The sequence below is a fragment of the Apis cerana genome, linkage group LG9 (genome assembly GCF_029169275.1).
Source record: "Apis cerana isolate GH-2021 linkage group LG9, AcerK_1.0, whole genome shotgun sequence".
NCBI classification, from domain to species: Eukaryota; Metazoa; Arthropoda; class Insecta; order Hymenoptera; family Apidae; genus Apis; species Apis cerana.
In genome coordinates, this window is record NC_083860.1 from 5284723 (window position 1) to 5299245 (window position 14523).

General features: G+C 37.2%; 1 protein-coding gene and 1 long non-coding RNA gene across 10 annotated transcripts in view; one reads left to right on the forward strand and one right to left on the reverse strand.

The window, feature by feature from the left end:
• LOC108002673 (tropomodulin) overlaps positions 1-14523 on the reverse strand; it is a 219951-nt gene that overhangs the window by 127357 nt on the left and 78071 nt on the right. For 3 of the 9 annotated variants that reach the window (XM_028669857.2, XM_028669882.2, XM_028669886.2), the window contains exon 9: positions 7993-12616. The exons of 5 other annotated variants lie outside the window; for them this stretch is intronic. In XM_028669857.2, coding sequence (XP_028525658.1) covers positions 12522-12616 — 95 coding nt within the window. In that variant the 3' untranslated portion in view covers positions 7993-12521. Of the gene's footprint in view, positions 1-7992; positions 12617-14523 lie in introns of those variants that run through there. One more of the 9 variants, XR_009831069.1, reaches the window with a different exon arrangement.
• LOC133666657 (uncharacterized) lies at positions 34-10772 on the forward strand. Its single transcript, XR_009831089.1, has 2 exons — positions 34-4524; positions 4598-10772. It is a non-coding gene; the product is annotated as an uncharacterized LOC133666657 (long non-coding RNA).

Consider the following 14523-nt stretch of genomic DNA (forward strand, 5'->3'; position numbering starts at 1 on the left):
TTAATATAAAATATGCAAAATTTAAACGTCGTTCCCATCTTTAAAGACGATCGAACTGAATATTTTGCTGATTAAAGAAGACGAATCATCTCGATCTCGATGCGTTATCGATCTCTCTCGCGTATCAAAAGTGACCTATTATACGCATCATCGTCATTCTTGCCTCTTCGGAAACAGACGTCGGGGACAACGCGAGGTGGGTCCACTTGCCAATTAACGAACTTATAATTAGCACACAGTGGTGACAACTTTCTCGTGCTGGGATTACAAGTTTCCTTCCTGGCCGGAAGCGCGTGCTTTGTTGCAAACATTGGATAATGACGGTTACGTCCTTCCGACGTAACCGTTCTGCCGTGTTGTGCACCCTTGTTTCCAGGTGCGACGGCCATGTTATTTCCGCTCGTCTCCTGTCAATTTGATTCTTTTTTTTTTACCATGGATTCTTTTAAGAAGTTCGAAAATATTCGAATCTTGTTGATTATTTTTTAATAGTATTATTTTTAGAAGTAATCGAAAATATAAATTATAAAAGTTGTTAGATACATTTTTCATATTGCTGTATGCAGAACATTATGCATTCAGTGATTAATTAACTCTATAATCCATAATTTTTTTGAAAAAAACTTTCTGATTACACCTCATTTGTCGCAAATAATATATTTGTAAAAGATAGCATAAACTATATCGTGAAAGATATAAAAGTTAGAGAAGAGTCGTCAATTTTACAAATGTTCGAAAAATATTTCTATAATCGATTGTAATTTTCTTTCTTTTATATGTAGAGAGAAGAATAGAAAAAACTGGATTGCAGGGATGGATAATTATTTCTTTTTGGAAAATTATCTTTCTATTCCCAATGGAGAAAAATCACTCGACTGCCATTATTGAATTTTTGCATAGTACAAGCTACCAGAATTTCGATACCATTTCCTCGAATCCAAACTATAATTTCCGGTCCTGGCTCTCCTTAACCAGTGGAGAACTAGCCAGAAACTTTCGTCCCTGCGCCGAACAGTTTCAAATTCGGGAACATTCTTAGAGAATTTCCATACCCGCCCTCTTAATCGAATCTTCGACTTGGCCGAATTGAGCTTTGGCCAGAGTCTATTCGCAACTTCTTTTCCAATTTACTCTCCCAATAAGTAACAGTGAAAAATATTTCGAAAAAGAATCGAGCGGATTAATTATTCAATCGATCCAATTATTATTACTCTTCGCAAAATCTGCTCAAACTTAATTCACCGTAAAATTAAAATATCGCTAAAGTTGCAAGAAAGTTTGCTCGACGAATTATTATTTCGAAAACTTCCCACCCCCGAAAAACGAAACCCTTTGAATCGCCGTGACGAGCATTGTTCGAAACGAGCGGCGTCGACTTAAACCGTAAACCGGAATATTCGTTAATCCACGGAGCAAAATCGGCGTCCGTATAAAATCGGGAGATCGCCGGGCGGATCTAAGCCAAGGTGGCGAAAAGCCGGACGGATTATAGGAGGGGACGATAATGGAGGACGGTTTCGCGAGGAAAAAGGGGGGCGATTAAAGCATACTTCCTCCCCCGTCTCGCGACACTTTGTAACGAGAATGGATGCGGGCGAGTCTGGGAACACGACGCTTAAAGTTGAAACAAACTTCCACTCTCCCTCCCCTCGAAGGTCTTTTCCAGTTGTTGGGCGGATACGCTTGCCTATGGAGCGGGACGACAAGGAAAATGGAAATGTTGGGTGTGTGTATTCTTTGAGGGGCGCGCTCGAGAGGAACGAAGAGGGTTAAAATAAAAGAGCCGGTAATTGAATAAATGTTACGATCCGATGTTACGTTCTGGATAAAGGGAGAGGGAGAGGGAGGCTTGTTCGTGGAGAATGGATAGGCAAACGTGGTGGTGGAAGATAGTTTTCTCGTATCGTTTTAGATTTTAATGGAATTCGAGCGCGTGTGTGAAGGCGCGTCGTTTTTGAGGAAATTTTGCAGGGCGAGAATCACGGTGGCACATAAAAGCAAGAATGGAATAATATAATCCTTTTTTGTGTCGATAAACGAGTATCACGTATGAAACAATTTAAGAGAGACTAATTATATTCGAAAGGAAGTCAATAAGTAAGTTTAATCGATTGAACCTTTCAAAATAATTTCCTTATGATTCTTAGCACCCATTATTTGATCTTCCAGTTGAGATTGACTTCTTTTGAAGGCAGACACATCTGACACATCTCTTTATGAGAAATTAACAACAAACGGAAGAAGAGACGAAAGAGCGGATCGTTGGTTGTTCCATTTTTGTTTTTTTCGTAGTAGAGGGCACGCGATTCGATCGCATTTCCCTTTAAAATGGCGTTGCGATAAACGCGAACGGTGGCCGAATGTTGGTTTCGCGCGGAATCGCTTCTAGGAAACCGGAAATGAAGCCGCGCCACCCTCCCCGCTGATCTGCATTTGAAACGAGCAGCCGCGACGTTGCTCTTGTCATTTACCTTTATTGCCCCGATCGTGTAACCCTTCTTAACAAGTTGCAACTTGTCCCCGTTGTGTTCCTTTCCGATGTAAAACGCAACTTCCGATTCCCTCCTTTATTCCCCATCCGTTTCTTTCTGGGTGAAATTAAATTTGTCGCGCGTTATGGATGATAATATCGGATATATATCGTTTCGAATCGAAGCGAAAATAATTTATTTATTTATTTATTTTTTTTGAGAAAATTTATCTCGAAACGAATGGAATGATGAATTATCCTTTTAAATATAACAAATGTTTGTTTCGATAATAACGAAAATTTTCCAATTTTCGCAAGAAATTCGCAAAAATTCAAAGAGGAAATGTTCAAACTGAATAAAATGAAACGTATTGAAACGTAACATCCTTCTAGAAAATCTTTTAAAATTCGTATATCCTCGAATTCTTATATTACATCCAATATATAATCCCGAGGCTCGTAAAGATTTATATATTCTCTTCTCCGATTTCTTTTTTCCTATTTTTTTTCAACACCGTCATTCCAAGCTTTCTTTAAAAAGATTTAATTTCCATGCGATCGAATCGGCATGGAAATTTTCCAATTCACGAATAATCTTCGAACCTATATTTAACTTGGGAAAAATCTTTGATCGATCGACGAGCCTATCTCGATACTAATATACAACAATACAATCGCTCTTCTTTACTATTTTCAACTTAGAATAATTGTCAAATATGTTGCAGATCAAAAATTGGAGGTTGAATTTTATTTTACGCAAGTTAAGATAAAAGATAAAATGAAAATATGTATTTCGTATTTTTTAAGATAACCGATTACAAAAAGAGAATTAAATTTCTGAACTAATCTTTTTCAAAATTTTTCGAAGCGATTTAATAATAAGATGGAAGACAATCGAAATTAATAATATATAAAGGAAAAAAGAACCTACCATCTTTTTCCACCCATCGCAATTATCTCCAGTCTACTTGTCCTTTAACTAACCAGCAAGATCGTGTTGCTGCGGAATATTAATTACGTCGCTGAATCTTTACTAATTAACATCTTTTTTCTTTCTCTCCCCCTCCCTCTCGAAGGATAAACCCGAAGCAACGACGAGCGCCTCGCCTTTGAGACAGTAATTCGATGGTAGTGTGAATAATTAGCGCACATTCTTTATGTATCTCGCTTACGTATTCTATTTTCCCTTCGTTTCCCCTATTTTTCGTGCAAGTTCGTTGCCCACCTCGTCAATTTCACGACGCTATTCCACTCCGCCATCCACTTTCCATTCATTACTTATTCCACCTCTTATTTTCGCCGTTTCCTCCGGAGCCCGCCCATTCCGAAATTCAAATTGATAGAGCCGAGCAAGGGATAAGAGCCACTAAAAAACAGGTACGTAGATCGTTTCGAAATTAGACAATGGTGCTTCGACATTTTCTTAATTCCTCTTTTTTTTCTTTTCTTAATTTTTTTTAGCTCGAGTTCAGAAATGGGATCAAAGATTCTTTCGGATTGGATCGGAAGAAATTGTAGCAAAATTTTTTTTTCTACCAAAGATATAAAATTAGAGACTAATTCTTAAATAGCGTGATCGAAACGATCGAGAGAAAGAGAGTGCATGTGTCTGAACACTCTCGAGACAATATGTATTGCAATGTTTATCTCGTTACAGGGAGAAGCGAGGTACCTTCAAAGAGTTCCGTTTAAGAGCTCCATTAGACGCGTCATCAGAGAATCTTTGCGGAAGTTACGTCACGTTGAGAAGCATCGATCTAGTTATCGCAGCCTGAATACTTTCTGTGGATCGTATTCTCAGATACGAGATGCGGTTTAATGCGAGTAAATGTCTCGGTTTATGGACGTAGAAATGGCTGGGCGAGGCGGATTTATGGAGTTTACTTGGAAAAATTTCCCCTCTGATGAAATCCGGCCGATTGTATTGAAAATGAAATAGATCGATTACATTTGAACTGATATTACTCTTTCGATTTTTATTCGAACAAAATTGAATATAAATTATGACGTAATTTCTCGTAATCGAAGAAAATATTTTACAATTTACAACCAAGGTAATATTATTAATACCCGATAAATTTCCAGTAATTTATTCTTCTTTTTATAAGCATAATGAATTTCTTACAGATGACTCTCCAAATCGTGGCAACCTGTTGTGTTTGCAATCTTTGCAAAATTGTACCAATGAAATTTCGTTCCAATTCGCTCGGCATGATTCGATCTTGTCAAACACAGGGAAATTTGCCATACAAATTGAGCGAGTTAATCAAAAATGCAGTGACGAAGTAACACAAAAAAAAAAAATCTTATGACGCACGCATCCACGTACCTAAAAATTGAAAAGTTAATCGAAAAATATCCCCCACGAGTAAGTACAACATCCGTGTTAAATTTTTTATCCCGATAAAATTAAGCGTATTTAGTTTTAGAGTCCAAGTTAACGCGTTTTACACGAGTTTTTCAGTTTTCACCCTTTGTTTTTTGTTCAAAAAAGAAAAGAAAGAGAGAGAGAGAGAGAATAATGGGCGAGGAAGGATACGTTCACATACGTTCATGGTGTTTTTCACGATTCGTAGTGTCTGCACGAGATGTTAATCCAGTTTTGTAAAGCAAGTGGAAGTTTCGTGCAAGCTTAACGCGGTAAAAAATCGAATTAGGCGATTATTCAGGGTCCGCGGCGCGTTCCCCTAATTTGCATTTCACACAGCGAAATTTCCATAACTATAAGAATATCAAGGAGCGAGTGGTATAAAACATGTCCAACATCACGGGAAATGCGCTCCACGTTTACTTTTTCTTTTTTTTTTTTTTTTCTTTTTATTTTTATTTTCAGGGATCACGTCCTACTTACGTGAGATACATTTATCCCCCTGTATATATTTCTATAACACGTACAAGATTTCAATTTGATTTACTTTTTTTATATACTGCAGCGCGGAAATCGTTACTACTACCTGTTCCCTTTGCAACAAAGTTTCCCCGATAAAAATAAAAATAAAAATAACGAAAATGTCGAGTAAGCGCCATAGTAAAAAAAAAAAAAAAAAAAGAGGGAAGATGAAATTCTATATCGAAAGATACGAAATTTTAAAGTACATGTATCAAATCGTTTATAAATTTATTCCATTCCAATTTCTACTAACGTAACGCTAAGCAATCGTCCAATAAGATAATTACTCGATAACCACGCTCTCCAATTCCCTAGCCTCAAACTTGGGTATTCACGCGCCTCGCCTAAGCATTTCCCGGAGGAGAAATACCGGTACAATTACTTATTTCGCGTTCTCCGACCTCGTTAAGAAGTTGGGCCGCCAAATTTTGCAACCCCCGACACGCTCTGCGAATTGTTGGAGAGCGTCTTTGGGAGAATTTCTTCGTCATTGATTGCGAGGAGGCGCGCGAGATTTGATTAATAATAAACGGTGGTTCGAAAAACGAAGTTTCTTCTGGGAGAGGAAGAAGAGGAGGAGGAGGAGGAAAGTACAGGGGAATCGGGCAAATCGGGATAATTAAGAGGATCGCTAACTGGCAAGCGTCGAAAGTTAGCGTGGAGGAAGGATCGTTGAGGAAATTACCTAATTCGCGGCAATCGGTCCCCAAGGTGATACAGAGGGACTGTAATCAATGAAATTGGAACACCCCTGGGCGATATACTTTGAATTACACATCGAGACGTGGTACGATTAACGAGCGTGATTTTGAGCTTGTTATTTTGCCGATACTGGCTTCTTATAAATTAGTCTCGTACCGAATTGGTTACTTTAATTGGTGGAAGAGTATATAGAGAGTACCGGTTTTACCAGTGTTGTAACGTATCGGATCGTGTTATAAATATTCGATTGAACGTTACGGTAAGTTGATAAAGATTGACCAATAATTGATCTATGGCTGGAAGAATATATGGGTGGTTTAATCGGTGGTTGACCTATACCATTTTGGTCAAATGATTGTGGATATATTGCTGATTGACCTATACTTGCCTCGCCAATGGCTGGCTTGTATCACTGACCTGATTAATGGACAATATTATTCTACTTGTCCGGCAAATAATTGATCAATGTTATTTGCGAAAAATATAATATTGAGATGAAATATAATATCGAGTGTACAAAGTTTCGATCTGAATTTTAAGTTTGATGAAAATAAAGGATCAGAATTTTCTGAAAGATTCCGATGTGTCTGTTAATAAATATTAATAATTTACGTTGTCTTTTTCTTAGCTCAGAGGTTTAATCTTTGATCAATTTTTAAATTATTCCAACGAGTTTAAAAATAGTTTGAACAAACTTGCTTGAATTTCTGCGATTTCTCATGTATTTTCGAAATTTAATTCCATTAACCGTATTATATGAAAATATAAATATACCTTAAATCTTAACGTTTCTTTCAAATCAACTATTCATTAATTATTTATTTTTAAAATCAAATAAACCGAATAAATAAATATTAATCGTTTCACGAAAAGGATATTGGCATAAATTTCACACCGAACTCGTATTTCCGCAACGTGGTTGAACAAGAAAATTGAAAAATTCCTACGACAATATAAATATTCCAAAAAAACCTTGCTGCCCTTTAAAACGAGTTTAAACAAAAATATATGTGAAAAAAAAATATATATCAAAAATCCAGTTGCAAAATTCCATAAATATCCATTTCCAAAACGATCCATCCTCGCCATCATCGCTAAAAAACAAACTACACCCCCTCCACAATCCCTTTTTTCCACTCTTCCTAAAAAAAGAAAACCATTCGCGTATCGCAACATTCTCGCTCGAATTCCGCACGATTCAACCAAATCTCGACGTTAAATTCCTGAAGGCTGGAACGGCGACACTTTACAGCGATAGCGTACACCAGTATCAGTCGTGCAATTGGAATCCCGATTCGGGGTTTCGAAGTGGAGGAGTGTGCAGGGCTCGAGAATCAATTTGCATTCAATAATCCACGATCGTTAAGTCGGATATGTTCGGCGGAGCGTGGAGAGCGGGAGCCAGGGCCCGGAAATCGGCACTGGGATTAGACGCTTTGTCGGCCGATAAGACGCCCACCTTTCGGCCTGGTCGGCCCCGGTTTGCTTATGAATGGCGGCCACGCTCCACGATTCAATGCGTGCCTGTAAACGACCGCATTCAACGGCCATCTATGCGCCCATTCAACCGTGTTCGACGAACTTGTCGCTCACCGTCGAGCAACTTGCGAACGGCCAACACCTTCCAAACCTTGTTACAAACCGAGAAATGGGATAAGAAGTTTGGAACGATTGGCAACGCTCTCGTGGAACAACGTGAGTGGAAGCAGCGATTTAGCACAACAATTCTATCTTTTTTACCTCTGAATTGAAGAAATTTGGAACTATCGAATTTTGAAATTTCTTCCTTTGTGTCCTCAGATCGATTAATTATTTGGTTTTTAATTAGTTTTATAATCAGTGTACTGGATTCATGAGATGAAGGATGAAGAATGAGATGTTGGAGTTTTGAATATTTAAGGTGAAAATTGGAGGAAATAATATAGAGAAATTTGCATTTTTTCCCAATGATTTATTCATTACTTCGTGTTACAAGATAAGGCTAATATAATAGCAAGGCTTTTCGCGTGCAATTTGAGTTTCGTTACATGGATGCGAAATGCTTGTCATGTGCCGAAGTGCATAATATTCAAATAGATTACGTGAATTACAAGAGCACGTAGCGAGACATGTGATTACACTGCTATTTTCTTAATCGATTATCTTCTATTACTACCATCGAGACGCGCGTTTAAACGCGGGTCGCTCGTTAGAATTTTTTTTTTTCTTCTTTTTTATTATTTTTCTGTAGATAAGTTAACCCCTTCAGGAATGAAAAGATAATATATATATATGATAATATTAATTACATTATCACCGAATGACGAATAATATCGAAGAAATTCCGATTCCTTCGAGATACATAATTTGAATTAGATAAAAATTATCCCTCAAGAGGTTAAACAGGACGAATCTTTATCTAGTTTTACGTTCAATCGTTCACCCGTTCGGACGAATTTCTCGTCAAAAAATCGAACCACACACGCGCGCGCGCACACACACACACGACCATTCGTTCACTACTGCATGTACAACTCACGACGAAGTATTAGAAACGATAGCGAAAATATTATGTACAGATTGATTTCGTATCGATGCTAAATTATTAATTAGAACAATAGTATAGTTAGTGCCTTAGCGAGTAATGAAACGGCTGAAGATGATAATGAGAATTTGTATTATTTTATTTCATTTTTTTTTGTTTTTTTTTTTAATTCTTTTCACTCTCGTGAAAAATAAGTAAAATAACAAAATTTTGAATTACAAAGTGAGAAATTCTTTCTCCATTTAAACTTTTACGTATTTTTAAATTTAATTAAAAAGTGTGTGACGTGTCGCGCAATTTAAAACAGCGTACATTTAAAAGATTGAGAGAGGAATCATCTTCGATCGTTTCAAAGGAAAGTTTCATCGAATTTTGTGAGAATTGTTCAGACTATGTGATTAAAAAGTTGAAAAAAAATAATTGTGGTATAAAAATAACGATATTTTTAAAGAGGATGCGTGTTAATAATACGCTTCGGTTATTAAACGGCTTCTATCCTCATTTCTTCTTGAATCTTCTATCGTAACAAAATGATCGAATCGATGTGCATTTTCTGCTGTCTCAACTTCTCATAGAGATGCTCCTCTATCTATGAAAATAGAGGCTTTCGTAGGAAGCCATCAGCAAGAAGATGATCATCTCCGACGTAGCTTGAACCTTTGCCCATAAACGAGGATATAAAGATACTTAAGAAAGCTACTACGATCTATAACCTGAATGAAAAATCGAAGAATTCAAAACGTAGACCTCTTTTTCTTCTCAAAAATGCTACTCGAATTAATTTAATTTACATTAAATCTGTGTTAATATAATATGAAATTACCCGATACGAATTTCTAAAAAAGAGAAGGATGTAACAGAATTTCACAAGTCACCGAAACAATTTCATCTTCTATTGTTCCACAGAAAGTTGTCCACAAATCCAAATTTTTCTTCAACTTTTTAATTTCTCTAACGCAAATAATAATAATAATAATAATACATTTCAGAGACTAGAGAAGAAAATCTAATGGCATCTCCGCACGTAAGAATTCTTCCTTCAAGTTCAACGAAACTTTCCTCTTGAAATAATGTACGGCCAACCATTTTACGAGAAGTGTGTCGTAACGTATTAAATATTATCGGCAAATTTCTTTCGCGAGAAACCGCTCAAGGGTTTTCCTTCTTCTTCTTCTTTGTCCCTAGCCGCGGATAACTAAACGAAAGGCGGCGAAAACGACTCGTGCGTCACATTCGCGGTATTCTTTCGATATACGAGCAATATTTTCGGGAAGAGTCTTGGTCAGCCGTTCCACCGTGATAGAAACCGCCCACAGCGGTAAAAATTATATTTCAGGAGGGATTCTCGACGGCCTCCGACCGGAAAGGTTCGTTTTAAAGAGATTGTCACGCGGTGAAGACTGTTACCGCCGCGGGACATTCGAAAAGATGTTCGAAATGGAAGGTTGCTTTAACAGGATCTTTGGTCGATTTGGATTTTCGAAGATTTTCGCTTCGAAATTAATATTGTTTCTTGCTTTTGACCAAGATAGATTGATAGATCGTGGCACAGGGTGGAGAAATTTTAAATGCATAATTTTGATCGATGAAAGAACGTACTTGAGTTATTTTGAGCGTAATTTATGATGTATATGCATTGCATTTTATTAATTGATCAATTTATAATCATTTGCAACATGCTAGAACACCTCGTGGAATTATAGAAATTAATTTTTCTACGATATCACGCTTATAAAATAACATTATATAAATATTATGTTGCATATATGTTACATTGTATCAATATAATTGAACCAAGTATTCGTTATATTATCGCATCATATACTTCCGTTCTATCAATCAATATTGCACAAGAGTAATAGCGATACTCGACGAGTATTTTCAAAACTCCACCCTTTTCACAATCGAGCTTCTTCCTTTCTCTCGGAGGCGGGATCCCGAAATATTATTTCTACTCTCGAGACGGTTCGTTCGACAGCTGCTTGCGAACGATTTCGAGTGTCGACGAATGAACGTCACGTCAACAACCACTCGTTTCGACCAACTTTTCGAACGGATAACACTCTCGCACACGTTACACTTCGATCGTTTCGAGCATTCCATGGACAAGTTTAAGAGGAGGATAAAGTCTCGCGAGTTGAATATTTAAGGGCGAAAATTTCGGAGGGGGGAAAAAAAAAAGAAAATGGAAAATCAAGATTCGCTCGAGTATTTTCTTGAACCGGGACAATGGACGACTTTTGACGCGGAATAAAAGGAATCGAAGGGTGAAAAGCAATCGAATTTCACGAACGAGCACGATCCATTTGCGTTTGAACGACATTGGGCGAGATCGTTCCGCGGAGGAGAATACCTCCATTCCTTGAAATCGATTCCGCAGCGAACGTATCGAGGCGTGAACCCGTTCTCCTTCCAATAAATGGGCGAAAATTTCTCCGAGAGACGAGAAATAATCGTGGCTAAATAACCGCGGAGCTCCTCGTTAACTCGACGCTTGCATCGCTGTGCAAATACGTTTGAAAAACAACAACAAACCCAATGCACAATATGTAATTGCACATAAAATTGACATAGAAAGGAATAATAATTACAAGAAAATGATATATTATCTTCAGATACTTCTCCCCTTCCAAATTCACAAATTCGCAAATTGTGCATCGTGAAAAGAAACGATTTAACGAGAGAAATACAAGAAAGAACGAAACTACAAATGGTATACGTAAAATAAGATTTGAAGAGAACGAGAGGATTCGAACGTTAGATTTGTATCGCGTCGTAAAGTTTACGAGGAGAAATGCGAGGAAATTCGCGTGGAGATAAAAAAAGAGAGGAGGAGGCGATCGAAGTACGACGCTCAAACCCGTTGACCTGTGAAGAGGGACGAGCACAAGGGTAGTGGACGCGGCGGGCGGAAGTGGTCAGGTGCGATTCAGCGGGTTTCGCGGCATCCGGTTGGGAAAACGAGACACTTCCGTTAGTGCTGAATAGTCGCTGGGAATGGAGGAGCCGGAAGCGGCAGCGGAATGGCTAGGCTGCTTTCGAAACCAAAACCGCGGGAAGCCCTTATCGCGAGAACTGAAATAGTTTCGATCGAAGCATCGAACGATACTTCTTCTTTCTTTTTTCCGTGATTTTATTCTTTCGATTCGATGCTTCGCCATGTTTTCAATTCCAAGTCGGGACATATTTCGAAATTGTAGCTCTCGATAAGGGTAAGGTGTTGGAGTCTTTGGTTAAAAGTTATGGATTGCAAATGAGTCCGCGCGTACCCTGTTACGTTTAACCTGTTAACCGACGAGTTAATTTGTCAATTTGAGAAAAGTCGATTTGAGAAAAATTGATTATTAATTTAATTTTCAATTACACGAATTTTCACTTCGCTTAAAAATCGAGCAGGTTAACAGGTTTAACCATCCCTCAATCGCATTCCAATTAACGCACCGACTGCCCATCAAATGGATATAAATAAAATCCTATCGAAAAATCAAATTATACTCGATTTATACACACTCTATTTCATAGATCATTTTTTTGATCAGTATTTATAACACAATGTTTTTAAAATAATTTTATACATACACCTACTTGACTTGTTTTTTTATTCGTTACAAAAAGAATTTATCTCGTGTTATCTCGATTATAGTATACGGCGTCCGCAAATAAAAAAATTACATCCATTATAAATATTTTTTACACAATGTTAAAAGAGGCAGTCAATTTGTGAAAAAACAAATATAAGTCCCAGATAATCTTCTCAAAAAAAAAAACACGTACTATATATAAATTTATATATATATATATACATATACATATACATATACATACATATACATATACATATACATACATATATATATATGAATTTCTACGCTATTTTTACTATCTGATAAATTCGAGCAACAGGAAAAATGATCGCAGGCGTATTGCACGAGCATCTAGGTCGCCAAATCAGGGTTGTCAATGGACGATCGTGGCATGGTCCAGCCGATAGTATAGTTGCGGGAAGATCTTCCCGTGCGCTGTAGACGATCTGTGGAAAAAAGGACGCCCATCGACGGCCTTGCGTGAGAAAGAAACATCTCGAAATAGCAGATCCCTTTGTGTCCACTGAATCGATCGATCGGTTGACGAAGATATGGGTACGTGAATATTTCGAACGAATCTAATTTCTAATAATTTTAATTGTAGTTCACATTTTTTTTGAATAGATAAATTTATATAAACTTATACTATAATACGGATCACATAAGTCCATATAAATTAATTAGTGGAGGTAATTACGCAAAGTTTTTAACAATTCATCAAAATAATTGCATCAGAATGACTAAACCTTTTTGCTTTCTCTACACTTTTCCATAATTCATATTATTTATTAGATAATCTTGGAATGTTCATTGACAAAAGGACTATCAAGGATGTCGAAATGAAATCTTTACTACTACACGAGATCCACGAGCTGCAAACATCGCGTTACGAATGATTTAACGAATGATTTACGTACGAGCGGAGTCGACGGCTCGAATCATCGTGGATCACAGCGATAAAAATGGACGTGGCGAGGAGAGGAAGATCAAAGGGACGCGATCGAGTCAAAGCGTGGAAAAAAGAGCGGAGAAGGGAAAATGTCGGCCGACATTATTTGCAACGCTGCCATCTTTCGAAGGGATAATCCACGGAATGCAGTATTCTCTTTTATTCTCTCACGATTCGTAAAGTTTCCGTAATTAACGCAGAATCTTGTGTGCCTCGTCTGTGAAATCTTTGATTCGATGATTTAAACGGCCTCTTTTAAAGAGAGAGAGAGAGAGAGATAAATTCGCTTGGGAAATTCGCATAATTTTTATTCAAGTTACTAATAAATTGGATACCGAGTGGAACGTACAAAATGTAAGATTTGTGCTTGTTAAAAATGATAAAACTATTAATTTTCTTAAGGATCCATTCTCCTATAATATAAAAGAATAAATTACATTCACGTGAAAAGTAATTTAAAAAATATATATATATATTTGCATCAAGATTATTTTTAAGAAATAATAATCGTTCTTGCGTTAAAATTCGTTTCGCTTGAACGGTTTAAAAGAAATGACGAAATTGAACATTATCGAAGATTAATTATTCCGGATAACAATATATTAAAAAAAGAAAGGGGGGGAAATTCCTCGAATTAAAATATAATTTACATCGACCATTTTTCCATTTTTCCGTCACGCTGTGAACGAGATTTCGCGGTAAATGGCGTAAAAAAATTTCGATTTTTCCTTCGATACCTGGAAATCGGTTTCCCGATCAACCGGGCAAACAAATTACAACTTGGACGGAAATTACTATCTAGGATGTGCAGCGTGGCGCGCGCATTTTTAACGTGTCACCAGCCAACGTTCTCGCCGATTTCGATAAGCAAAAAATCCCGTGTTCCCCAACCGCCACAATCGATTCTGCGTCGAAGAGCGACACGTTATTATGCAGAATATTGTTTAACGGGCAAACACGACCTGCCCCTCCTTTATAGGATCGGGGGATACTGTGCACATTAATTAACACGAAGCAATCGTGACAATTTTAGGATGGATAAATCGATGAAACGTTATGAACGTTACATTTGCTCTGGGATCGATCACTATAGTTTGGAATATAATCGAAAGGGGAGGGAATAACTTTGACTTCTGCGATCTTTGAATTGCAGTGATGTAAAAAAAAAAAAAGAAATTGAGATCGATACACTATTGTCGAAAGATTAAATGCAATTTAATAATACATTGGAATCTAATGAAACATCGAACGGAAAAGATTAAATCACCCAAAAATCAAAATTCAACGCGTACGATCTTCCATTCAATTCTACAGTCTTCTTCGTTTTCCAGAGATATAGATTTCATTGATGGAAAACTTCCAAAAATGGGGGGAAAAAAAATCCCGACCAAGATCTAACAATAC